The sequence below is a fragment of the Cydia splendana genome, chromosome 25, assembly GCF_910591565.1.
Source record: "Cydia splendana chromosome 25, ilCydSple1.2, whole genome shotgun sequence".
Lineage (NCBI taxonomy): Eukaryota > Metazoa > Arthropoda > Insecta > Lepidoptera > Tortricidae > Cydia > Cydia splendana.
The window spans coordinates 7,227,941-7,255,238 of record NC_085984.1 but is presented as its reverse complement, the minus strand read 5'-3'; the positions used below and the strand labels follow the sequence as shown (position 1 = coordinate 7,255,238).

The 27,298-nt window shown below is 38.1% G+C and overlaps 1 protein-coding gene and 1 long non-coding RNA gene across 2 annotated transcripts; both read left to right on the top strand.

Annotated features, from left to right (window-relative positions):
* On the top strand, nt 1–27,077 carry LOC134803000 (U-scoloptoxin(01)-Cw1a-like). The gene is made up of 5 exons (XM_063775728.1): nt 1–63; nt 18,874–18,981; nt 21,256–21,387; nt 22,884–22,994; nt 24,181–27,077. Exons 2-5 carry the CDS (start codon nt 18,895–18,897, stop codon nt 24,268–24,270), a joined length of 420 nt encoding a protein of 139 aa, XP_063631798.1. The 5' UTR covers nt 1–63; nt 18,874–18,894; the 3' UTR covers nt 24,271–27,077.
* On the top strand, nt 19,113–19,363 carry LOC134802984 (uncharacterized). The gene is made up of 2 exons (XR_010145918.1): nt 19,113–19,167; nt 19,199–19,363. It is a non-coding gene; the product is annotated as an uncharacterized LOC134802984 (long non-coding RNA).
* Nucleotides 27,078–27,298: the final 221 nt, after the last annotated feature.

Below are 27,298 nucleotides of genomic sequence, written 5' to 3'. Positions count from 1 at the left end.
GCGCGCGTTGGGCTCAGTTCAAATCGGTCCGTTCACAGTGCATCGCGCGCGTCACGCATTTAGGTATGTACTCAAATAGGGCCACTTTGTGTTTGCTAATTAATTTAAGTGATAATTCTAGTTTTTAAGTTATAATTGGACTAGTTAAGCAAAAAAGGGTCCATTCTCAGAAAGCTTTCCGTGCCCAAGGCCGGAATCGAACCGGTGTCTTCAGTTTACGCCGCTAACTTCCTGACCGGACCACCCGGCCGGTGGGTTTTTGCTTTAGTATATGACATATATTTCAGTTTATTACCTACTTATATATGTAGTGTGACTACATAAAAACTCGAATCAAATAATATTTCATATAATAATTTGATTTTTTCCCTATTTGCGTAGATTTTTGTAGGCTGGATCCTTTTTCAAAAAATACATCAATTACTTTGGCAGTCATAACAGTGGGTCCGTGTATGTGTATAAAGGATGTTTTTACAAGTGTCCATAGGCTACGGTGCTCAGTTGGCATGAAGTGGACTGTAAGCTTGTTAAGTGTACTCTTTCTTGCTAACACAAATCTCAAAATGACAGACAGGGACAAACGATTATCAACAGACATTTATGAGTTATTATACCATTAGCCTTTCCTCTTAAATAAGTACTAGCGACCCGCCCCGGCTTCGCACGGGTTAACAAATTATACACAAACCTTCCCCAAGAAACATCGATATCGATATGTGAAAACCGCATGACAATCAGTTCAGTAGTTGAGTTTATCGCGAACATACAAACACACAAACGGACAGACGCGACGGGGGACTTTGTTTTATAAGGTGTAGTGATGACATACCTATGTCTTTATCCAAATAAGTGCGACCCCTGCTTAGATTAATTTAAGATAACTCTGGTTGCCACATATTGAATTTTGAGTTTTTGGCAATTTAGTTACCACAAAACATGGTCATACCACGCCACAACAATACAATATAATACAATGATTTTTTTAAGACGATCTTTTTTTAATTTCAACGATCATTCTTTCTTCGTGCTATGATATGACCCTAAGATTATTAGGTACTTTAACGGATAAAATATAAATAAATCTTAACACCAGATTGCCACTTATTAGTCCATAAATTCAACATTTAAAACAATATAAAAAGATGATTGATTGACTGGTGACAGACAGACGGACGGACGGACGGACGGACGGACGGACGGAAGGACGGAAGGACGGACGGACGGACGGACGGACGGACGGACTGACGGACGGACGGACAGCGAAGTCTTAGTAATAGGGTCCCGTTTTACCCTTTGGGTACGGAACCCTAAAAAAGATAAAAATATATCGACCAATGTTTTACTTTATTTTCACAAATAAAGAATTTGATTTTTAAAAACAATAGGTATTGAATATTAAACATTGCTAAAAGTGTACAATATGGTGAAATACTTACCGCGATTATTTCACGTATAAACGGAATATACCTCATTTAGCTCATTTGTCACGCGATATTCGCGATATAGACGAAATTAATCATTTAAAATGGCAAGTAGACACGATATAGGTAACAGTCAGCAATGCTTATTATAACATTTGAAATAACTTCTTTCCTTCCATGTCGCATAGCAATTTAAGCAAAAGTTATTTTGCGCCAACCAACGTCATATTGCATAGGTACTATTACATATTCTTGCGAAAATTAGACAATCCGGGAAATACCGTTTTTCGCGACTGTTAAATAACGGCTAAATAAGCATTAAGTATCTAGTTAGCACGCCAAATATAGATTATCATTAAGCTATTAGTTTTTCAAACATTACATAATTGATAATCGATGATTTTTCACCCAATTTTTTGTTAAAGACGGTAATTGATTCCACGCGTGTGTAAAAAGTGTGTTTGGACTGCTAAAAACATTGACAGATTTCACGCAAGAATTGTTTTTAGTTTTCTTGCATGATTTTCTTTGTATTAGCCACACAGTTCTTACGTGTCTTCATGAAGTCGGTCTGCGTTTTTGCCTGTCTGTCTGTCAAAATGTCGAGAAAGTAAGAGATTTTAATGAGCAGTTTTGTTTTGTCGCGTTCCTATTTTATTTAAGTTTTTGTTGACAATGTGTGCTAGTGATATTTTAGTGCAATTAAAAACGTGTTGTTTTGCCTTAATTATAATTATGTTTGTGCATGTAAATCATGTAAAAGGGGGGCGTTCAGAAAAAATGGTACCTACCCTTTACTTTTCTTCGAATAACCATCAACTTTTGCGTTATTTAGACTCAGAATCAAGAGTACTATTAAATGAGACAAAGTAAAAAAGTGTCCCCAGTTTTTCATACAAATTTTGGGTGTCAGTTTTGTAACGGTCCATACAAAATGTATGTGAAAATGCGTTACGAAACTGACATTTTTGTTGGACACATTTTTTTTCTTTTTATATCGATAGTCCTCGTGATTCTGAGTAGAAATAACCCAAAAGATGATGGATTTTGGAAAAAAAGTAAATGGTACACTTTTAAGTGAAATTGCCCAAATACGTGGGGAGGTCCAAAAATTCATGGAATGGGACAGGGGTGGGGCATACCATGAGCATGTTACATACGCATAATGCACGCTTGAATGGTAACAAAACGACATCATTTAGATGGGTCAAACACATTTCATTTTATGGTTAACTCGTTCGCGTTTTTCCTGTAGACATCACAAAGTTAAGAATCAGGCCAGATCACACTGACAGATCAGTATCACATCGGAAACAGATCAAATAACTACAACTCGAATTGGCCTGAATGTCTGTCTATAAAACAAATTTTTACGATGCACCTATACTTAAACTCTAATAAGAAAACCTGGTACCTATATGTAATTATCACACATCGTAAACTTTATAGCATTTTTGGTGCAGCGGAGTGGTGTTAACGGAATTGGTATAGATAATTCCAACTGAAATGGTAAATTAAGGTTAATATTAACGTAATTAACGCTAATTAATCATTAGGGTTGAAATTGTTTATACCAATTCCGTTAACACCACCTCCGCTGCACCGAAAATGCTATAAAATGTCTGGTAATTATGTACCCGCTCGTTAATTTTTATTGTATTGTCGACAGAAGAAATCTTTTTCTAAAATATGTATTGGCCTTCTATATGGTTACGGCTACCACCAGTTTAATAAAATAAAATAAATAATAAAATATGTTTATTTCAGGCTTTTAACCCATAAATACACTGATAGAAAATACATATAGACAACACACTGTTTAACACTGACATATTCGCTAACGTCTGCGTAAATTAATTTCTGTGCATCTCGCTCGTACTATTATATATTAGTGCTAGCGAGATGTATAGAAAGTAAGTTACGCGCAGACGTTAGCGAATATGTCAGTTTGACACTTAAGGGGCCCACTGATTAACAGTCCGCCGGACGGTATCGGCCTGTCAGTTGAACAAAATGTTGACAGTTCCGAACAACTGACAGGCCAATACCGTCCGGCGGACTGTTAATCAGTGGGCCCCTTAAGGCAGTCGTGGTAAGGCTACTAGTCTTCCATATAAATGCTTCCAAATAAATATGCAAATAAGACTTTTCACATCACCAATTCGAAAATGGGGCTTTTTACTGCTAGGAGGGATCAAAGTGGCACTTTTTTTCCCTGCTAGGAGGGATCAAAGTGACCCTTTTCTGTTCTAGGACAGAATTTTTAAAATTTTTTGCACATTTTTTTTAGCTTAGGTATATTTTTAAACATAATTACCTCATACCAGTAAGTGTCATATGGTAGCAAAATTATTTCCATCTTGGTCGTAACACACTTGGATCCCCAACTACGCTCAGGATTCTACTTTAGAATCCCTCGCTACTCTAGGGATTCTGTTATAGAATCCTTCGCTTCGTTTAGGATTCAATGTACTATCGCCCATACTGTTAATTGTACATCGGTGGACCTTATGCCTTTGGAAATAAGGTCCACCGATGACAGACAGGAGTGTTGCTGTTTGTACGCCCTTGCCGTAAAGGGGCCCACTGATTAACAGTCCGCCAAACGGTATCGGCCTGTCAGTTAGAACAAAATTTTGACAGTTCCGAACAACTGACAGGCCGATACCGTCCGGCGGACTATTAATCATTGGGCCCCTTAAATAATAAATAAATATGTAATTTTCCTCCCTAGTGAGACAATCTACTATTTAGTGTCAGAAACTAAAATAAATATCAATTGACATTTCGCACATATCGTTTCCCATAAAGTTTTAAGTCATAATGTATTGTTTGTCAGATTATCATAAGTCATAAAGGGGTCAAACAGATCACTGTGTTATGTCTTTCCTGTAGACATACACAAGAGTTAAGGGCTATAAAGGTTAATTTTCTTATTTAACCCTTATCCACGTGAAAAGGTCCTCCTTTTATTTAAAGAACTATGATAAAATCATTACTTACATGCCCACAAGCTGTTAACTATTGCCCACAGGAGAGAAAACTAGCGTGTTATCGCGAACAGCACATTTTTCTCTCCTGTGGGCAATAGTTAACAGCTTGTGGGCATGTAAGCAATGATTTTATCATAGTTCTCTAAATAAAAGGAGGACCTTTTCACGTGGATAAGGGTTAAATAAGAAAATTAACCTTTATAGCCCTTAACTCTTGTGTATGTCTACAGGAAAGACATAACACACTGATCTGTTTGACCCAAAGCTGAAACCGTTAACTTTTCAGGATTTTCGTTAGGCTATCCTATAAATAGGTTAGTTGTTTTATGGCAATCCTGAAAAGTGACGCGTTTCTGAACCAAATAAATTATGACTCACGAAAATGCGGGCAACAATACATTATGGGGCAGAGATGTAGGTTTAGAGCCGGCATAGTTTTATCGCGTATTTTTAGCTTTACTTGAAAGTAGTTGTTATGTAGAACTAGACTTATGAACAAATTTTGCATGCTTTTTGGCAAACAATAGAGACCCTTCGTACATACAATGAAAGAAAGCATGCTCATCAGCAATTACACAGACTTCCCAACTCCATACTAGTTTACGTATATTCATAATGGTTGTATTTCCAACAGGAAGCCACGGTAGAAACGAGGAAGGCGCCAACACGCAAACTAGTTACTCAGCTATTTTGTCAGCTATGTTATTACGATTGTAGTTATCTTCAAAATTAATCAGTCTAATGAATTGTTAAAGATATTTGGTGCAAATAATTGGCAAGTTACGTCTTTACTTAAGGTGCAGTTAGGCTCAGAACGGACTATTTGAACAGTCGTAGCGCGTTTTTGGATCTCAATACGGCTGCTAATGAATTATTTTAATTAGCAATCTTGAGGCCTTTCTCGAGGGACTGTATTGATTCTAATCCTGAGTTTTGTTTTTCGCTCGATAGAAAAAAAAAACAGGAACATCAGGTCACTTTAAAAATTAGTAAAAAATTATGCACAATTGACGGTCACTTTTTCATACATGGAGCGTGTTCTTCTTACCTCTACCAAAGATAATTTATTGTAATAGAGAGGTAAAGTCCTAGAAAAAAATCTGCCTCTTAGTTTGACATCCAAAACAGAAACATATGGCGCAGTACAGCGCCATATGTTTGGCGGTCAATGAAACGTCAAACGTCAGCTTTTGACAATCAGAGTTACCGCAAAAGTGTGGAGCCGTACAGCGCCATCTCGTTTACCTGTCAAATTTGAAGTACGAAATTTTCTTACATTTTACACATCTTAATCAATGTATCTTTGCCTCTACCCTCCATATCCTGATTATGATTATTATCTGATACTGACTCTACATAGTTGTGCCAATATAATTGAATTACAAAAGGAGAAATTAATACTTCAAATTCAATATTAACCCGTCGAATGCCTTGTCCCGGATACGTCACAGACAATTTGAACTTTAATTTACAATTTCAAGGTTATTAATTCAATACCAAATCTTTGACACGGGCGTTCGAGGGGTTAATCTTCATCTATATGTCACCTTTACGCCATAATATTAGCAAATATATAACACATTCAATACCACTAAGTGCTACGGGTTACGCTCGTAGCGCGTAGCCACGGTTTCGTCGTATGTAGCGCGTAGTCGCTACGAACAGTGTACCCGACAGTCGGGTTCTTGGTGTTGAATGTGTTAACTATAATAACATAATAGACCAACACATCCGTCGAAAAGGTCAGCTTCAAATACGCGGTCAAGCATATTACTGCTCTTTTGTGCGTTGGGTAACACGGCCTTAATGATAATAATGGTGGCATAAATGTTAATCGTATTGTATTATGTGTAACGATATTGAGAATTGGATATGTGAGACTTTAATTTTATACAGAGGTATTCTTAAAAAACAGTCATAGCCCCGCAAAACACAACAATGAGTTTGACTGTGGGGTCATTAGTCTGGGGTCATGTATCTTAATAAATTATGTAATTAAATTACTACAATATATTATGGTAGTGTTTTTTTAACATAGTTTTAAATGTAGGCTTATTATTTTCACGTCTTATCGCTTCAGTTCAGTTCTAAGTATGGAATTATTTTGCTAAGGGTTCTATCCCCGTAAGGCCATTCATTCATGTACACTGTGAAATTGGATGGTTAATGGTTAATTAATGTCATTAACGGGTCTAACGCGATTAAATTTGATCATTTTACCTTTTTTCCGACGTTTCAGTCGACGTCGATGTTCAGTTTTCGTGACCAATGTAGTGCAACCTGGCTGAAACGTCGGAAAAGGTAAAATAATGAAATTTATTGACATTCATAATTCTTCTTCTTTCCCCTGCCCTTATCCCACGTTATGTGGGGTCGGCACAACATGTTTTTCTCTTCCATTCTCCTCTGTCTTTCGTCTCCTCAGCACTCACTCCTTTCTTTCTCATATCCTCTTTCACACAATCCATCCATCGTTTTTTGGGTCTACCATACGCTCTCCGTCCATCAACATTCATCCCTAACATTCTTTTGCCTATATGGCATTCATCCCTCCTCATTACATGCCCATACCACGCTAACCTAGTACTCCTCATTTTCTCCGTTACTGGAGCTACTTTCAAACTTCCTATTATATACTCATTCTTAATACGATCCTTTTTCGTCACTCCACACATCCATCTCAGCATTCTCATTTCCGCTGCGTGCACTCTTCTTTCATCCGCTACTTTCGACGCCCAGCATTCTGATCCATACATTACAACAGGTCTCACGATCGTTCTGTATATTTTCCCCTTAAGTTTAAGGGGCATTCGTGGATCGCAAGTTGTTCCAGAGACCTGTCGCCATTTCGTCCATCCCACATTTATTCTATTTTTCACGTCTCGGTCGATGTTTCCGTCACTTTGGATCAATGACCCAAGGTACCGGAAGTCAGAGCAGACTGGTAGGGATACACCATCTAAGGCAATATGGGAACATAATAATAATAATAATCGATTCCTCACTCTGCGGCCCTGACCACGAGCAGCTTGGACCCTGCCCCGCTGCCGGCGGCACCCTAGGTTAGGTTTTTTATAATGTGTTTATATATTTTTGTTATGTTTTGTAAGTGTTTTTATATTTTACTTTTATACTCACATTGTAAAACCCTAACCTAAGACCCTAATTGAATAAAGAGAATATACACAATACATAATAATAATATACATACGACTAAAGCGCTTGGATGACGCGACACTTGATCGGCTTCGCCAGGAGGCTCTCTCTGCTCGCGCGGACTCCATCTCGGTGCGGGATCTGCCCGCCACGTCGCCGGATCCGGTGCCCGCACCCGACCTGGCACCGGGGGCGCCACGGGTTGATTTCTGTACCGACGAGGGGGACCTCGTGAGTCAGAATGTGAGTACAACTGCTAATGAGCAACTGAGGAGGACTTTGGAAGAGGTGATTACGCAATATCGCGCCACAACCAACTCTAGGCCACGATTACCACGTCTGCCTATGAATAGACGCAATCTAGCGCTAATGGGAGCCCTAAACGCTTTACTAGAGCCACATTTACGGACTAGTAAAGATTTAGATGATACGCACTCGATCTTGTACTGCGGAGCCATCGCGGCGTGCCGTGTTGCTCGCGTCAAGTTCCCGGACGCTGAACGTGCACCTAGGACCGTCGGAGGTGTCCCTGCATGGCAAGCGCGGATCGAGCGACGTATCAGCTCGTTTAGGACTCTCATCGCAAAGCTAATCTGCTTCAGGGGGGGCAACAATCGCCCCCGAGTAATGCGCTTTGTGAACCAGGCGTTCGCGGGGACGGATATCAGGCCCCGCGACTACATGGCTAATGTCACAGAGCGCATCGACTTTCTAAAGCAGAAAGTCTATGCATGGGCAAACCGTATTCGCCGTTACAGAGAGCGTGTGGAGCGATTCCAGCAGAATCGCCTTTTTCAAAGTGACCAAAGGAAGGTGTACCGAAAGTGGGAGGAAACCAACCTTCGTACGCCCGACACGCAGCCGCCGGATGCTACTGCCATGACTGACTTCTGGCGTAGCATCTGGTCGATGCCTGTCGGACACACCGAGGGGAGTTGGATGAGTGTTATCGAGCGTGAGTGCGAGTCCATCGAACCTATGGGGGCAGTTACCATCAGCCCCGATGACGTAAGTTGTGCCATCCGCACGGCCCAGAACTGGAAAAGTCCTGGGCCGGATGGATTGCACAACTTTTGGCTAAAATGGTTTCGATGCTCGCACTCCTGCTTGGCAGCACAATTTCAACAAGCCCTCGAGCTTGGTTCTCTCCCACCTTCCTTAACAACTGGTGTCACCTTTCTGCTCTATAAGTCCGGTAGTACCACGGAAGCGAAGAACTACAGACCCATCACATGCTTGCCTACACTCTACAAGCTCCTTACATCCATTTTGAGAGCAAAAATCAACGCGCACATTGTCGCAAACAATATTTTAGCCTCTGCTCAAAATGGATGTACGGTTGGGTCCCGTGGTACTAAAGAGCTCCTCCTCATAGACATGACCATCTGCCAACAAATCCGGCGGACCAAGGGGGCCCTCTCAGCCGCTTGGATTGACTACAAGAAGGCCTATGATTCGGTGCCTCATTCATGGCTGGGGAGGGTCTTAGAGCTGTACAAAGTTGATGCAGCTTTGAGAGCCTTCCTAAGCGCGTGTATGGGGCAGTGGACCACAGTCCTTCGTCAACCAGGAGGCGGGGATGACCAACCTGGCCCACAGGATTTTATAAGGATTGAGCGAGGAATCTTTCAGGGCGACAGTCTGAGTCCGCTATGGTTCTGCCTAGCTCTGAATCCCCTCAGCACCCTGCTGAAGGATTTGGGACTAGGTTGCCGGCTTCGGAGAGAGGGTGAAGTTATTTCTCACCTTCTGTACATGGATGACCTCAAATTATTTGCACCAAATACCCAAGGCTTGTTGGAGCTACTGAAAACCACCGAAGTCTTCAGTAGTGCCATCAACATGGAGTTTGGTGTCGATAAATGTGCGGTTATGCATGTACAGCGGGGGAGGGTTGTAAATTCAACAAATTTACAACTTTCTGAGACAATGTCTTTCAGATCTATCTCTGAATCAGAAACCTATAAATACCTTGGTATGTCACAGTCGTTGGGTATTGAGGACGAGGGTATTAGACGGTCGGTGAAGGAGCGCTTTTTCAGTCGGCTCACAAAAGTCCTTAACAGTCTTTTGTCAGGAGGCAACAAAGTGCGCGCCTTCAACGCCTGGGTAATGCCCCTCCTCACATACTCCTTTGGCATACTAAGGTGGACTCAGACCGAGCTGGACGCCCTGGATCGGAGGGTCCGATCACTGCTCACCACACATCGCATGCTACACCCACGCTCGTCAGTTATGAGATTGTACATCCCACGGAAGTGTGGAGGCCGAGGCTTCCTAAACGCCAAGGATCTCCACAACCGCGAGGTGTACAATCTCAGGAATTATTTCCTTAACAACGAGTGTGGGATGCATCGTGATGTGGTGGCAGTAGACAGGAACCTCACGCCGCTCTCCTTGGCAAACGAGAACTGGCGCAAACCTGTGGTACTAAGTACTGCGGATCGCAAGGCGGCATGGGAGAATAAGGTGCTACACGGGCGGTTCTACAAGGCCCTCACGGGACCCGATGTGGACCTGCTCGCGTCGGTGAACTGGTTACGATTCGGGGACCTCTTCGGAGAAACCGAGGGTTTTGCCTGTGCAATTGCGGACGAAGTGATGATGACGAACAACTATCGGAAATATATCCTGAAGGACGGTACGGTCGACATTTGTCGGGCATGCCGCCGTCCCGGAGAGTCACTCAGGCATATCATTTCCGGTTGTTCTCATCTTGCTAACGGTGAGTACTTGCACAGACATAATCTCGTAGCCAGGATTATTCACCAGCAACTTGCTCTTCTATACGGCCTTGTGGACCGCGAAGTACCGTACTACAAGTACTTACCTGCACCTGTTCTCGAGAATGGTCGTGCCACGCTCTATTGGGATCGATCTATCATCACTGACAGGACTATTGTCGCCAATAAGCCTGACATCGTGCTGATAGACCGATCGCAGCGCCGGGTCGTGCTCGCCGACGTCACCATCCCCCATGATGAGAATCTCGTGAAGGCCGAGAAGGACAAGTCCAGCAAGTACCTAGACTTAGCTCATGAGATTACCGCCATGTGGGATGTTGACTCGACGATCATTGTTCCGATAGTTGTGTCAGCGAACGGTCTCATAGCGAAGAGTCTCGACCAACACCTAGAGAGACTCTCGCTGGGTGGTTGGATCAAGGGTCAGATGCAGAAGGCGGTGATCTTGGACACGGCGCGGATAGTCCGCCGGTTCCTCTCTCTGCAGCCCTGACCACCGGTAGCTTGGGCCTTGCCCCGCTGCTGGCGGCACCCTAGGTTAGGTTTTTTATAATGTGTTTATATATTTTTGTTATGTTTTGTAAGTGTTTTTATATTTTACTTTTATACTCACATTGTAAAATCCTAACCTAAGACCCTAATTGAATAAAAGAATATACATACCTAATATTGACATTCATAATTATGTGTACAAAATGCGAGTTTAATTATTAGCAATAAGATGCTTAATTGTCTATTTTTAACAAATAATAATACAATAAAACCTACCACATGTCATCACCCCCGAGAACTGTTTACCAACATACAATGAAAGCTAGTTTTGAAACAAAACGCCCGAGTTTAATCTCGACTACAATTTGGCGTCATTATGCGCAAACGCAACTCTGTGGGAGCCTTGTGAAACGACTTGAAACAGATGAGAATCTTCGTTGTGAAAAACCTATGGTTAACAATCGTATAGATAGGATATGGATATCGTAGATAGTATCATATTTCTGATATATGCTCGTAAAAATTTGGAGTCAGTTTTTGGGGGCATACCACAAAAAGGTATACCTTGTCGGGGACGGACGTCATGCTTATAGAGCTAAATTGCAGAAATTGGTATTATACTGTATTTAGAATTTAAGGCCAGGTTATCAAACGTTATCATGCCAAATATATACTTCTTAGCTTTATCAGAAGCAGCTACGATACTTTTCTGGAATAATCTTTTGACAGACGGATAGAGGTATATTCTTGAATGAACAATCAAGGTGACCATTTTATTGATACAACGAAATCCAATTGGTAAACATAATAAAAACATTTAAATGGCTTAGTGGTAAGGCGTGGGATTTAAACTAAACTCGAAATGGGCTTAAAGCTTGGCTTATCCCGATTTATTGGAAATAATGTCCAAATAAGAGACGCCGGTTCGATTCCAGCCTCGATCATTGGAGGCCTTTTTGTTCAGTTTATGATCTCTAACTACTTAATTAACATAATATTGAAAACTTTCGCGTTTTGAACACATAATAACTCACATTTATAGACGGGTCTATCGCGAATTTATTTTATTACCTTTATTTACCGACGTTTCGACACAGGTTTCACTGGTCGTGGTAAGTTAATATGTACCGTAGACCGGGGTGACTTTGGAAAATTTAGGGTTACTTTGATAAATTTAAAACGGCCATAGAATTACCATTATTCATTATTTCCTGAAAATGTTCCTGTAAATAATTAGATTACTATATATTTATATTCACCTACTGTAAAAAATCACGCATAAATATTTATTATGGCTTAAAATCTAGAATTTTAAAGTCGCCCCTGCATTTGAAAGTCACCCCGGTCAATGGTACCTACTCTAATAACTCCTACCCATTTTGTACTTTGTCACGGTGACAATAGTATGAGGTCTCTAGCGACTTTCATATTGATTCTCACTGTGACAAAATACAAAATTCGGAAATTAAATTCTTTAACTGTAAATACCTGGCAAAACCTGGAACAGACTGGCACAGAAGAGAGAAGATTGGAAAGTGTTGGGGGAGGCCTTTGCCAAAGGGCACACGGAATAATTAGCAATAAAATAATCAAACCAACGATACGTCACATATTCTGATATAAGGCTATAAAATAAAATAAAATAAAAAATAAATACCTGTCGAAAGTCCAGACCTGCAATCTGCATATCATCTTACCATTACCAACCACCGGCATATTTCACAAACAAGGAAACTAATATAAACCCGCAATGACGACATGTGTCGACACAGATATATTGTGGTTAAAATAGTTAATTGTTAGTTTGTGTTAGGTTGGGTTGCATTACGTTTTATTGTAGTTACATACAGCCCTTTATTATTATTTTGATCCATTCAGCGGACTTGTTATTAGTTAAAAAACATCTTAGAAAAAGTTCCCGATGGACAAAAGTTTACGTTCCGGGTAGGTACCTACGTTTATATCGTGTTTTTCTTATTCGAGCGAGTCTCAAGTACTTACCTATTGAAAAAAATGTATCTGTCTGTAAGGGTGTATATGCTACACCCTGTGTATTAGGTATGCCTAATGCTTTAATATTCTCTTAATGTTGCGATGTCTACACAGACACACGGCCTTATCAAAATGTGTCGTTCCTGTAAGGAAAATTTGGGACATTCTTTGTATTTTCTGTCATTTTGGCATAAAAAATTAACGACCGGTCTGGCCTAGTAGAGACCCTGCCTGGAAAGCCGATGGTCCTGGGTTCGAAATGTTCGAATCCCGCGAAGGGCATTCATTTGTGTGGTGAACACAAATATTTGTTCCTGAGTCATGGGTGTTTTCTATGTATATGAGTATGTATATGGTATAAGTATTTATATGGTCGCCTAGAACCTATAGTATAAGTTTTGCTTAGTTTGGGGCTGTTGATCTATGTAAGATGTCCCCTAATATTTATTTATTCAAATACCAACCATGAAGATAACAGACACATTTTCGAGTTTTAGTATAGATTATTAATATTTTTCTCAGAAAATAAACTAAGGAACCCCAATTAACAAATCAACACCATCAAGGGCCCGTGTGAAGTAGCGACAACACCGCAGGCACAATGCAATTATTATATTTTATGTTACGATTTAGAGATAGGTGTGTTCTCACAATTTGGCAATGTGTTAATTTTATGTCAATGTCATTCGCTATTTAGGGGCCCTATTTGCCCGACTACGGCATAATAATTAAATACGACTACGGCATAGCGAAAAGGAAGGGTCTCCATTGCTTTTCTCCATTTTTATAAATAACATTACAAGGTCATTAAAATCTTCTTACCACCTTTACGCAGACGATCTGCAAATTTATTCAGCTGCCAACCTTGATGATTTCGATTCCCTCGTAAACCAAATTAACGCCGATTTAGATTCCGTCCGTTTGTGGGCTTCATCTTTCGGTTTAAAAGTCAACGCCATGAAGTCGCAAGCGATCGTTTTGGGAAGTCCACATTACATCTCCATACTGTCTGAGCAGGTGGCACCTAGAATTTTCTTTGATGGTATACCAATTCCTTTCTCACCCACTGTTAAAAATCTAGGGGTCACCATGGATCAGACACTTTCCTGGGCGCCTCATGTCACTGAATTGAGCAAAAAGCTGTTTGGATCTCTCCATTCTTTAAGGCGCCTTCAGAACTTTCTTCCACTTGATACCAAAGCCATGCTGGCTCGGTCCCTGTTACTGCCTTTACTCGACTACGGCGACGCTGTGAATCTGGACATGACAGAAGAACTCCTGAACAAGTTAGAGCGCTTACAGAATGTCTGTATAAGATTCATTTTCGGCCTACGGAAGTACGATCATGTGTCTTACTACCGTCAAAAACTCAATTGGCTTCCAATCCGCCGCCGTAGAGATCTTCACACTCTTTCTCTTCTCTTTAATGTTCTTTTTACACCTTCTTCTCCTTTATACCTCTCTCAAAAATTTCAATTTCTGGCTGAAGGCAGTGGCCACCGTCTGCGTTCGAGCGCGAATTTATCACTTGCCATCCCTCCTCACAAATTTCGAGGATACAACAAGTCCTTCGCAGTGCGTCCAGTGAAGCTGTGGAATGAGCTGCCTGTTTCGCTCAGGCAGGCACAATCGGTTGCGTCGTTCAAGGAGAGGTTAAAGAAACTATGGTTATCTGATGATCTGACTGATTAATTTGTCTATATTTCTATTGTATAGTTGCTTTATATCGTTCTAATTCTTTCCAATTTTTAGTGTATTTTCCCCCATTCCTTTTTGTGTAATATATGTATGTTTATCCTATAAATTTTGTATGTATTTATATCCTTTATCTTTCTGGTACCTTGTTGTACATTTTGCTGCATTTGTCACCCTCTTTTCACTTTCTCCTCTCATCTACTCAAAGGTTAACTGGAAGAGATCCCTCAAAGGGATAAGTTCGCCTTTGTACTTCTTACTAATTGTATGTTATTTTTAATATGTCTTTTTGTACAATAAAGAGTTTACTACTACTACTACTACTATGTTATGATTTTTAACCATCTACAATCTACATACCGATGTATGATTGTGTCGTATGTTACTTACACTGTAGTAGCATCGAAAAATACTCAACAGATTCATGAATCGATTCAAAATGTTATTTTATATGACTTTTTTGTGGCTAAAAAGTTAATACTAACCTTATTAGTCAAATAACCTACTCTAAAGAACATTTCTTGTGGTTTATCCATTTAGGAGCTATGATGCTACAGATAAACGTATACTGACAACGTTATGTCGCTTTTCTTTTTGCGTCGAGGGTTAAAAACAATGGGATATAATATATTTATTCATCATGGTATGCGTTGTAAGTACCTACCTATAGTACCAGTATACCTATACTGTGCTTTAAAAAATCAGGGTCACAATTACGCCATCTACTTGCTCTTCTTGAAAATAATGAGGGTTACTGTGCCTTCGCAACGCTTAAAATCATTTATTATACTTTTTACTTTTATTACAAGGTCTGTATATTGGAGCGGAATTTTATCTGCGTTGAGTAATAAGTATAAGTACAAACTTAATCCGATTTATAAGTACTTAAGTACCGAGTTTTGTTACAGAAAATTAAATTAAGCGCAAATGATGTACATATCTTACATAAGGAGCTTAAAGGATGACTCACGCTAGAACGGCGCGGGTCAGGGCCGAGCAACCAACACTATTTGCTATGTCACATTTGACCGGTTCGAGTCCCGACTGAGGCAAGCGATTTTTCATAAATCCTTAAATGCAGTATTTATTGTTTTTAAAAACATAGGAAAGTCTCCTTTACACAAAATGTGCTATTTACAATATTTAAGGTAGTTGCCATCCATGTGGCACTCGATTTTTCCATCCTGTATAAACAAGAATTGCTCCTTTAAAGGTATTAGATAATATATGGTGGAAATATTGGGTAGCTCAGATGGAAGGGCACCGGGTTAGCGATCCGGTGGTCGTGGGTTCAAGTCGCACCCAAGACAGTGAATTTTTCCACTTTTAATTTGTTTCTAAGCTTAATTTATATGTTCTGCTGTCCGTACGTTTCCCACAAAGGAAACAAACGATCGTTGCGCTGCATGGCTTGTTTTTGCTGACGTATTTATTGGTTTCTTGTCAGTCTGTATGTCTTACTCATAGTTGATTCAATGGTAATATAGTATAGCGACGACTATGAGACAAATTTAATGAAATATGAGGTTCGTCGGGTGGTAAAAGATCTATTACTAAAGTGTCATTCTATGGAACTTGCTAACTACTATGTAAACAAACCGCCATATTGAAATTGTCTATGAATGATGAATTTACTACTGACTTTTGTTTATAACAAAACAACTAAGCATACATAGTTAGCAACTTCCATGGAATGATACTTTACCTATCGTTATATCTGTGAAAATTATTTTAAATACATGGCATATAAAAAATGGTACAGTACATTAACATTATACAGCCCAATCTCTTGTCACTCGGAAAAGTAACGCAAATCACCATATCACTGTGTTTTTCATTAGTCATATAGTTACCTAAATATAATTGACGATTTTTTTATATTATTCTTCATAAACCTACTATTGTACCTACCTATGTTAAACAAATAAATAATTTGGAATTTGGAATTTAAATTCAAGGTTTTTTTTCACTGTAAAATATAATAAAAAAATGCTTAGGAATGTACAATTTTTTAAGCTCTTTTAAATGATACCCCACATGACCACCTAGACTTTAAAATTTTGTCCACTCTTCATATTACGTATTTTCCATTGTAAATAAATAAAAAAACCGAGGGCTCCGTACCATTACGCGAAAAAACGGCAAAAAATCACGTTTGTTTTATGGGAGCCCCACTTAAATATTTATTATATTCCGTTTTTAGTATTTGTTGTTATAGCGGCAACAGAAATACATCATCTGTGAAAATGTCAATTGCCTATATAGCTATCACGGTTCCTGAGATACAGCCTGGTGACAGATAGAAATCTGGACAGACGGACGGACATCGGAGTCTTAGTAATAGCAAGTTCCGTTTCCGGGTTCCTTTTTTACCCTTTGGGTACGGAATCCTAATAAATAAAAAAGCAATAAAAATAACTTTTTCATCAGAAATGCTAGAGTTCCTATCATATCTACTAGGAAAAAACACCACTTTAAAGAAATAAGTGTTTTTTTAGGAACAGCTAGTTAAATACTGCGCATTGCTCATAACATGCGAAGATTACTAAATCAAATACTGAATACGAGAAAGCCACAAAATTCGTCGTCAATTCAGGAAGAATACCAGTAATTGCAATTGATAATTGCCATTAGTATTTAGTATTTCATTAGCAGAAAGAATACAAATATGCATTTAATGCCATATCGGTTACATTCTTGAATTAACATTCTCAATTGTATTGAAACACGCATCTACAGTAATCATTGACAGGAGTTGGTTCCTACTTAAATGCCAGTGGAGAAAAGAAGTTGCTATATTGAAAAAAAAAGCAAAACTTATTGACTAATTTCAAAAGATAACTGTGCCAAGCTGTGCCTACGTCAGTAATAAAGAAATACATTTTAAAAGTCGTTAATTCGTTAAAGCCGCCCCGTTTTAAGTTATGTATTTGTTCCATCGCTCAGCAAAACTTTAATCAAGATCTGATCTTGATTTTATAACATGTCATTGATTACAATATGACATTGATTTTATATATAACACTTTAAACTCTCGCGTTTTGTACACATATTTAATTGTTTATTGACCACAGCTGGTGCAACTCAGCTGAAACGTCGGAATTTAAGGTAAAAACAATGAAATTATATCGCGGTAGACCTGTTTGTGTAATTACGAGTAAATATTGATTTTATATATTTTTTTATTAATGTCTAGCCTAATTTATTGTCCCACTGCTGGGCAAACGCCTCAACTCATTTCCTCCTAATTTCCTACCAATTCGGCTAGAATTGGTCAAGTCATCCCGCCATCTCCTCAGCCTGCCTGCACCCTGACCTACACCATATATGGTGATCCGTGGGTCCCATTCAGTTTCATTGGTCCTTGTCTTATTCAAATTCCATCAAAACAACTTCCTTCCCTTAACAATTCAAGAACTAATCAGGTCAAATCACATGGCAATCCATTCGTTCAATCAATCTTTCAGTTCAGTATGTGCGTAAAATTACCAACATAATTTTACTACTCTAATAAGCAAATGATATCCTTAACCCGACACTAATAAGATCTGTTTTGGTTCCTATTTTGATTTCCCAAGAGCAATATCAATGAAGTAAATACAAACTTAATATTGCAGCTATTCATATTGGTAAGAAGTTTTAACACAATGAGATAAAGCCGGAATTGGCTTGAGTTTTAACTTCTGAATGGAATAGGCATAATTAGTGTAATTAGTATTGTGCAGTTTTTGATCGAATGTATCTTTGTATTCGATATAATTATCGTGCAACGTTATGTGACCACGTTTTTATCAATTATCGATTGGTCGAACTTCGATTTAAGTACCTTATGTTTCCTACTATGTATATTTCCAATTATGCAACTTGAATAACAATTGTCGATACGGGAGAAGTGTGGCTCCGGGGTAAGTGTGGCTGGCCTGAAGGCTGGAATGGTGTGATCATTGGAGTCTGATTACAAATTCACCAAGGAGAAGTTTTGGCCGAAGGGTGTCCAGTTCCGGCGGTTCCGCGGTCAGCTCCCTGACACAGCTGCAAAATGTATTGCAGCCATATAATGTGTATCTTTAGTGTTTAAGATATATTTAATAATACTTATGTTGTTAATCTATGGGCTAATAGTTGCCTGAAAAAAAAAAAACATTTTCAAGTTCCCATGAAATGTTCTCGGCATTTTTTTCTGCGCACATATCGCCAAACCTTCTTAATACAGTTAGTTTTGATTACCAGTACGAGTTGCAAGTTGCAACCGTTACTAGCATCGATAAAATATGACTAAAAATTATTGTACCTACCGCGTATTCGTACCCGGTGTATTCGCGTGTTCTTACCTATGTAGCAGCGAAAAATTAGGTAATATTACTTTTTGTTTGTTTTCAGATATTCTAAGTACGTTACAAGATGTCCCCTCTCAGGTTATGCGGTGTCCGGCTCCACGCCGTCGGGGTGTTGGCTGTGTTGATGTACATCCTAGACACATCTTTGGCTGTAAGTATCCTACATGATATGGAGAGGAGTATGCTCAGTGTAAAGTTACAGGATGGAACCCGCAGCTCTGACATAAGAACCAGAACAAAAGTAGCAGATATCCTCACCCACATAGACATTCAAATGGAGGTGGGCAGGCCACATTATAAGATGCAAGACAGAGAAGTGGAGCCAAAGAATTCTCATGTGCCAACCTACAGATGGGTCAAGATCGCAGGGCCCTCAATGAACACGATGGGAAGACGAAATTATACTCACAGTGGGACCACTCTGGACAAGGGTGGCAAGAGAGAGGAAATACTGGAAGTAGTTGGAGGAGGCCTTTGCCGACAGGCACACTGAACTAAGAGACTTCATATAAACATTCAAAACTAAATTACTAGTACCAAAATCAACAAACATGTTCAGAATAAAGGGCTATATAAATAAATAAATACCACCCAAAAGAAAAGGATGAGTATAGTAGCTTGCCACCAACACCTGAAGTGATGACCACGACCACTCTGTCAAGAGTGATACCGACGAAGAAGAAGAAGAAGAAATAAATAAATAAATCCTACATGATGCTCATGATGCCTACAGTTTGGACAAGATTATTCTAAGTTCGTCACCAGATGAGGGGTCTCAGGAAACCTAAGGTTACAGAAGGATGTTATTCCGTTCCAGTCACCTGGAGTTAATACAATTTGATTTCCCCTGTGGTTGTTCCTATAGTGGAGAAACAAAACGCATTTAGTAGCAGAAAGAGTTAAGGAAAATATCGGGTCGAACAGAATGAGGGACTTTTATGCAAACGGGGAATTGTTTAGGCTACGTACTTTATTTTTTACTTATATTTCTAATAATTACTATTAACTAAATAATAATTCTAATAATTAATATTTCTAACAGTTTTTGAGATAAAGTTTGTTAAACATTAGTGCAAAAATCTGTAGGTATGTTTCAACCCTAGGAAGTTTATCCGATGTTTAATGGATGTGACCAAATAACTGGAAGAGACGCTTTTATACTTAAAGTATTATAAAAAATGAAGACTACTGAAGACATTAATATCGGAATTGACCTAATATGAATAGTATTTACTGAAGACGTTTACCGGATTGAACTTACTGAAAAGACAAAAAAAAACTACTTATGACAAGGCAGTATGGCTTAGAGCTTTAGCCTGTCCAGATGGACGAAAAAAAAAATGACATGATGACATGTGTCAATTTAATATGTAAATAACTTTGTAGGGTTGCCACTGATGTAAAAATATTTAATTTTAATGATTTTGTTTTACTTTTTAATCCAGCTTTACGATTATAATAACTCGACTGTGTATCACTTAGATAACACTATCCTTTCAGCTCAGTCTTTAAAAATATTCCAACCTGTATAAATAATTCGCACCAATATTATGTATCAGTGCGAGCGAACATGCATTGAATGTGCAAAAACGATACAGTTGGCAAAATGCCTAAAGTCGTGACAAAATCACATTTCGTAAAATAATGTCAATTTCTGCAACTAAGCGTAAATTACGATAGCAATTATTTATCCTAGATTCTAATCATAACACTAGGATAACAAGTCATCATAATAACTGTTTAATTATCCATTTGAATAATCGGATTCTCTAATTATCTGATAATTATCTGGTTATGATTATAGGTAAATTGCTGATGGATGTGGGAAACTATTGTGCGCGGTAATTTTTAGTTTTTTCGAGTAGGTTTATAATTCATGTCATGGGCAATGTGATAATTAATTTTAGTCTTTGTTTTATTTGTTGTTTATCTGATAGTAATGCGATGAAATGGTAGTAAATATGACTGATTTTTGTTACATTTAAAATCTTAACACACTGCTGTAATATGCTGTAATTCCTAAAATCTTGCATACGAAAACGTGAGGTTCCACAAAGAACAATTTGGGACGTTTATGGCGTGCCGTACCTCAAAAGCAAAAACCGAGACCCTGAATGAATACTTTGTTATCCTCTTGTTTTTCTGTTTGACAATAATTATGAGTGACGGTTAGTAAAAGTGACTGAAAAGTTTTGACCAAGCGAAAGCGAAGGTCTCCGTTTTAGCTTGGACAAAAATTATTTCGTTTTCAACAGATTCTCGTGAAATTTGGTGAGTAGGTTCGATGAGCATATAGAATTTTTCTGTCGATTCAGTTCTTGGAAAAATTTCAAATTTCGGGGTTCGTTTCGTCTACAGCTCTGAGAGCCACTAGTCTAGAGACATTTTTTACATGTTTAAATATTTTTTTCTTGTATTCCAACAGCAAGACGAGCAAGGCTTCGTACAAAACGAAGACTATCCGTCCGGTGTGTACAACGAGGTGCCCAAAAACTTGCTTTTCACGTGCGACGACAAGCTGCCCGGGTACTACGCGGATCCGCAAACCAATTGTCAGGTAACTGGTGAAAATTAACGCCTGATTGTATCAAGGCAAAAACTGCGAATTGTCCAATTTAAACTTGTCGTCACCTGTCGTGAACAGACATAAAGTGTCATTCTATGGAACTTGCTAACTATGGGCCCGATTCAGATTTTGAAATAGACATCTATTAGACATCTTGTAGACATCACCAAGATACGATTACGATATGTTTAAGATCTTACCTGTCAAATTTGACATTTGCGCGATTCTGGAGATACTGTTGAACGATTTCCACAGGATATGACTTAGAAATCCAATTCACATCTAATAGATATCTTACTCTATCTAACGTAAAAGTAACATTCGTTGCCGGAATTGCGCTGCAAAAGAGAACGAGTTGATATCTAAACTATAACGTATCTAGAATGGATCTAGTACGTGTCGTCTCTTGTGAATATCTTGAAGTTCGAATACGGCAGTATGTAAATAAAAGTCACTAGTAAATTCATCATTCTTTGACAATTTCAATATGGCGGTTTGTTTACATAGTTAGCAAGTTCCATAGTTTTTACTTTAGAATTTATTGTGTCAAAATAAAGTGATTGACAAAATGAAATATCGACATGTCTGTTATCGATGTTACCATAACTTTATTATAGATATTTATAACACTGTGTTATTACATAGCTACCGCGAAGTACACAACACGTTCGATATCTTCTTTGATAAGTATTTTGTTAGTTTTCTATTCTCTTGGCACTGTATACTACAGTTTACGTTTTTATTTTTGAGTACACTAAATATAGTAAATAGAAATTATGTACCAGTTTGTAATTGATTTGCGTTCTTCGTGAAGAATTAACAAAGCGCCTGACAGTTTCTTAATAGCAATGATTTTGAAATTCTGAACTATTTTTGCTATTTACTTTTATTAGGCGTCATTAAGGTCGTAAACTAAAATTGGTTTGGTGTAATTTGTCCAGCGATTGATAATGTATTGATTAATATTTGACCTATTCGCAATGTCCAAAGTACGTGGTTGGGAAGATTTATCGTCATCGCACACATTAGATCGCCTACCTATGTAAGAAACATTGATCACTAAGGAAAGAAAGATAAATTTGACAGTAGATTAAAGTTTTTTGACGTGATAACGTCTTATAAATCGATGAACACCGGTAGCATGCACGAAAAAGTGTCACGTTGTGGACAAATCTCCATGGTAACATTGTGGACAGATCTCCATGGTAACGTTACGGCCACGTGTTTTCTTATGACGTTAGCACGCAAAATCGTGTCGCTTAACTTCAAACTCGGGTAAATCCATTCGACCCTCTCAGCAAATTTCTACCCTATTACTTTTGCTTAGTACCAAAATCGCATAATCTGACAGATGGATTTACCCGAGTTTGAAATTAAGCGACTCAATTATCGTCCGTAAACCGACTTTACAGATTTTTATTCTGGATCAAAGTAAAGTTTCTATCCAAAAAGGGGTGCTACTTAATCCACATTCATGTAATTATCAGGTATGGCACTGGTGCGTGCCAAGCATCGGTGGCAATCTGCAGTACTCGTTCGTATGCGCGCCTGGCACCGTGTTCAACCAGCGGTTAAGGGTGTGCGACTGGGATTACAAGGTATGGTGTTTTAAAAACAAACCCAGTTATCTATGTTGCAGAACATTGAACAAATATTTAAATTCGTCGGTAAAAGTATAAAAATTTGCCTTTTAACATAACTTTGCCCACCGCGTCACAGTTCAGTACGCGGTGGGCAAAGTTATGTTAAATGGCAAAATTTTATACTTTAACGGTACCTACATAACTTCGCCTTAACTAGTGTTAAATCATAATGCCACAATAATTTGTATCGTGGGCGTTTAGTACTTGATTAAAATTTTGGATTTGGAATAAGTTTCAGTATCATTTTCATTATTAAAACAATACTAGGCGAAGTTGGGGAAATACGAAGTTAACCTATTTTATTTATAATTTTTATTACTTATTTATTTTTATATTATTTTAGGTACCTCTACTTATTATGAATTTCTAGTACCTATATCTATTGCTTGCTAAAATGATTGTTTGAACATTTTACATAGGCGAAGTTGAGCATGTGTAAGATGTCGTAAATTGATACAACTTGATGAAAGTGTGATTTATTAATTCAGAAATATGATCCTTAACCTACGGAATATAAATAGATAAAGAGTGAAGGTGTGTGTGTAACGTACGTAGGTAGCGCACACTACACAATCTACACATGCACGATGAAGTTAGGGTTCCCTACGGTAGATTGTTTTGCCAACCCTTATTTTCAGTGAAATATAATATTGATAACGGTGTCTCTTCAATACTTTTAACAGCTGTCAAAAATTAAACCATAAAAACTTCACAAATGTGCACTTCTTGCGTCGTTCTTAAATTATATGACTGCGGTCTAGGGAATGCAAATCGGTTATTTTCGGTTATTTTTTGTATGGAAATTATCGGTTATTAACCGAAACCGCGGTTATTTCTATACAAAAAATAACCGATTTGCATTCCCTACTGCGGTCGGACTCAACTCCGTCAAACTTTTCATACATTTAATATGGTTTGACGGAGTTTAAGCAGGCCACTGACGAGCCTTCCGTGCCGTTACAATGGATTCATCCAAATGGACGGCATCCTAATATTAAACATTGTACGTTTTTGACATTCACGGACCGATTTTGGATTGCAGCCACGCCATTTGGACTGTCGGAAGGCTCGTCAGTGGCCACCTTTAGACGCAGGCATAAATCTGGAGATCCTTTTAACATATTAAATTACCATTTTCCAGACGGATTGCCCGAACTCGCAGAGTTACTACGGTATCAACGAGGATCTATACAAGGACGAAACTGGGAACTACATTAACGGGAAAAAGTAGATAAATATTTTATAAGGGCTTCCGCTAGGTGGCGCGGGTGCACAGAGCGGGCCGCGCCGTTAGCGTTGCTCATACTATTTTTCGTTAAGGGCTTGTACACAAATCGCGCGAGGTTCGATAGAGGGGGTGAGAGTCACGAAAAAATCACGACAGATCACGTTGGGGAAGAGAGGTATAAGGAGACCTCACGTGTATTTATCTACAGTGAACGAAAATAAGAAAAAATACCTACCACATGTGTAGATACTTTTTCTCGGTTTCGTTAAACATAAATCTTCACTCCGCACTTCAAAATAGCGAGTCTAGTTTACGAAATTTAGGAGCGCGGAGGCTTTGACCGGTCAGATAGAAAAATTTCAAAAAAATACACTTGAGGTTATGTGGGGCAGGGGGCAGCCAAAAACCTCACGAAATATCACCAAGAGGGAGGGGGGGTCAAAAAGTAGCCGAAAACACCTTGCGTGATTTGTGCACAGCCCCTAACCCGCTCAGCCGCTCCGTGCAACCGCGCTAGCTAGCGGACGACCTATAAACTAATCTCTCTTCATTATTTAGGCTATTTCCAATTTTTCTGTACAAAATATATTTCTTTCTCAATTAATTCTTTTGACATTAAAATGTTAGGATTTTTATTGTATCAAAAGTTATTTTGCATTAACTTCTTACATTATGCGTCACAGCCGTCACAGGTAAAACAATTTGGAACTGTGTTTTGCCCGGGTCGAACGCACTAATGATTTAATGTTACTTGAAATGTAAAATAATCTTCTGTACTTATACCTATACCTACACTGTATCTACATAGTCTCTTCCGTAGCCTGATTTTTGATCCGTTAAAATATCGAAACCACTTAACTTTTCTCGTTAAATGTATACCTACTTTAACGTAGCCATTAATTACTTTATACAGGATAACAGATTTAAAATTAATAATAATTACAATCATTCTGATACTATTTTGATCTCACTTGATCTTTCATTTGAAATAGATCTACGTATGCCATCAACTGTATATGTAAATGTCATAAAAATCATAATTTGACAGTATTTGTATGTTAGTGGGTAATCTTTCTCAATGAGATTACAGTTTAAAAATATATCATGTTACAAAAAATAAATTAATTGTACAAAAAATGTATGATGTTACCTAATTTAAGAGCTACTTTAATATAAACTAGTTTTTCACCGTAGTTACCATGAATATATCGAATTTATACAAATATAATAACAATTTATTTTCACTTTTTTAAAGCAAATAATTAGTTGTAGATGTATTAGGTAATAATTAGTGATTTTTAACCTAAAGGACCATTTTATACCAATAATTTTAAAATATATAATTTCCAGAAAAGTGTTCTATATCTATAAAAATAAAATCTAACAAACATGAGAAAATTTATGCATAGTCCCCTTATAGTCATATTATTATGTATTGCTAATATTTTAGCTTAATAACAAGTTAGGTACAAATAACTATTTAGTTTCAGATTATGAATTAAAATATACATTAAAATATTATATACGTATATTTCTGCATGCTTTTACTACTTTCAAACACTATTTTATCTAACATCCTTTAATTCAACTTACTATCTATTGATTTATCTTTAAACACTTCGATCTAATCTTATATTAATTCAAGTTAATATCTAGAACTTGATCTAATAATTTGCTTTTAATTAAATCTAACATCAAACTAATTTTTATCAAGGATATATGTCTGCGAGCGATACTACAAATTTTTATATGTATTAAAAGAAAAATGGAAAAAAAGATCACTGGTGCCGATTTTTGAATCTCGATCCTTCGATTTCGTCACTCGGAAAACGGTGAAATGCTAATTTTTGAAATACGAGCGACAGAAATTGGGAATCTAGTGGTATTGACCACTCGTTTTCTATTCTATTAGTAGAATTTAAATGTTTAGTAGTGGAGATATTATTGAACGAAATACAAGAAATCGAGCGATCGAATTTCAAAAATCGGCCCCCTGTTCGGGTAATACTCGAACTTACTGGACCTTGCGACTTTTCGAAACACCGATCGCTCTTAACCATCTGCTGGTCTACCCAAGGTGACAATCGCTATCGCTACGTCAACGAAACGCTGTGTGTCTCTCTCTATCACTATTCCATATTAGTGGGACAGTGACAGCTGCGTTTCGATCGCTACGGAGCGTACGCGTTTGGCATGTTGGCTTACGCGGCCCGAGCTGCCGAAGTATACAAGCCATTTGAGTTTTTCCATTTTTCCTTTCATATTAAAATCTAACATTGTTGATAACTTATAGTATGGCAAGCCCATTTTGTAGAAAAAGTTAGCCAATTCAAAAAAATACAGGCACCTTTTGTCGCCATCCCATACAAATTGCAATTTCGTGTCTTTTTCTATTAACAAAACTCATTGAACTATTATTACTACGCACGGAGAACCAGTATTTTGCGCCACGGGTTGTTGTTGTTTTGATAACAAACCATAGAAGCGGAGCGTGAATCTCGCGATCTAAACGCGTAAGCGCCATGAATATTACGGCGCTTACGACGTTTTGGTCGCGTCATACAGGTTGCTATTGCGACAATTTCATTGTTTGGTATGGCTTCTCAATAGTAATAATAACTCAATGACAAAATTGATTTGCCAGGGTATTTATTATTTATTTCGCTTTTATATATTTACTAACATATTAACCGATTTCAGGGGCAATTCATACAATAACAACTATGACAGACGGAGATTCTCAGCAAGACGAAAACGACATGACTATATGCTGCAAAACTTGATGAGAAAGAGGCATTAATTGTTAAATAATATTAAACACAGAAACACTACAAATTTACACAGACATGACACTAGTTTTTGTTGGTTTTGTCATGTGTTAAAAATTGTTACTTGTTATTAATTGTTACTCTACGAAATGGATTTTTTTTAATTAACAAGTTACGAGTACAAAAAACTGTAAGGTCATATATACCTTACTAAAGTTACATAGAGAGTTGTTGGACTATTATTTTATGGTAAGTACAGTCGA

Bases quoted from the DNA above. Each gene is read 5' to 3' on its own strand.
- LOC134803000 (XM_063775728.1), top strand. From the start codon at position 18,895: ATGTCCCCTCTCAGGTTATGCGGTGTCCGGCTCCACGCCGTCGGGGTG. The intron at 18,982-21,255 runs GTAAGTATCCTA...GTATTCCAACAG, and splicing joins TCCTAGACACATCTTTGGCT to CAAGACGAGCAAGGCTTCGT. The intron at 22,995-24,180 runs GTATGGTGTTTT...ACCATTTTCCAG, and splicing joins TGTGCGACTGGGATTACAAG to ACGGATTGCCCGAACTCGCA.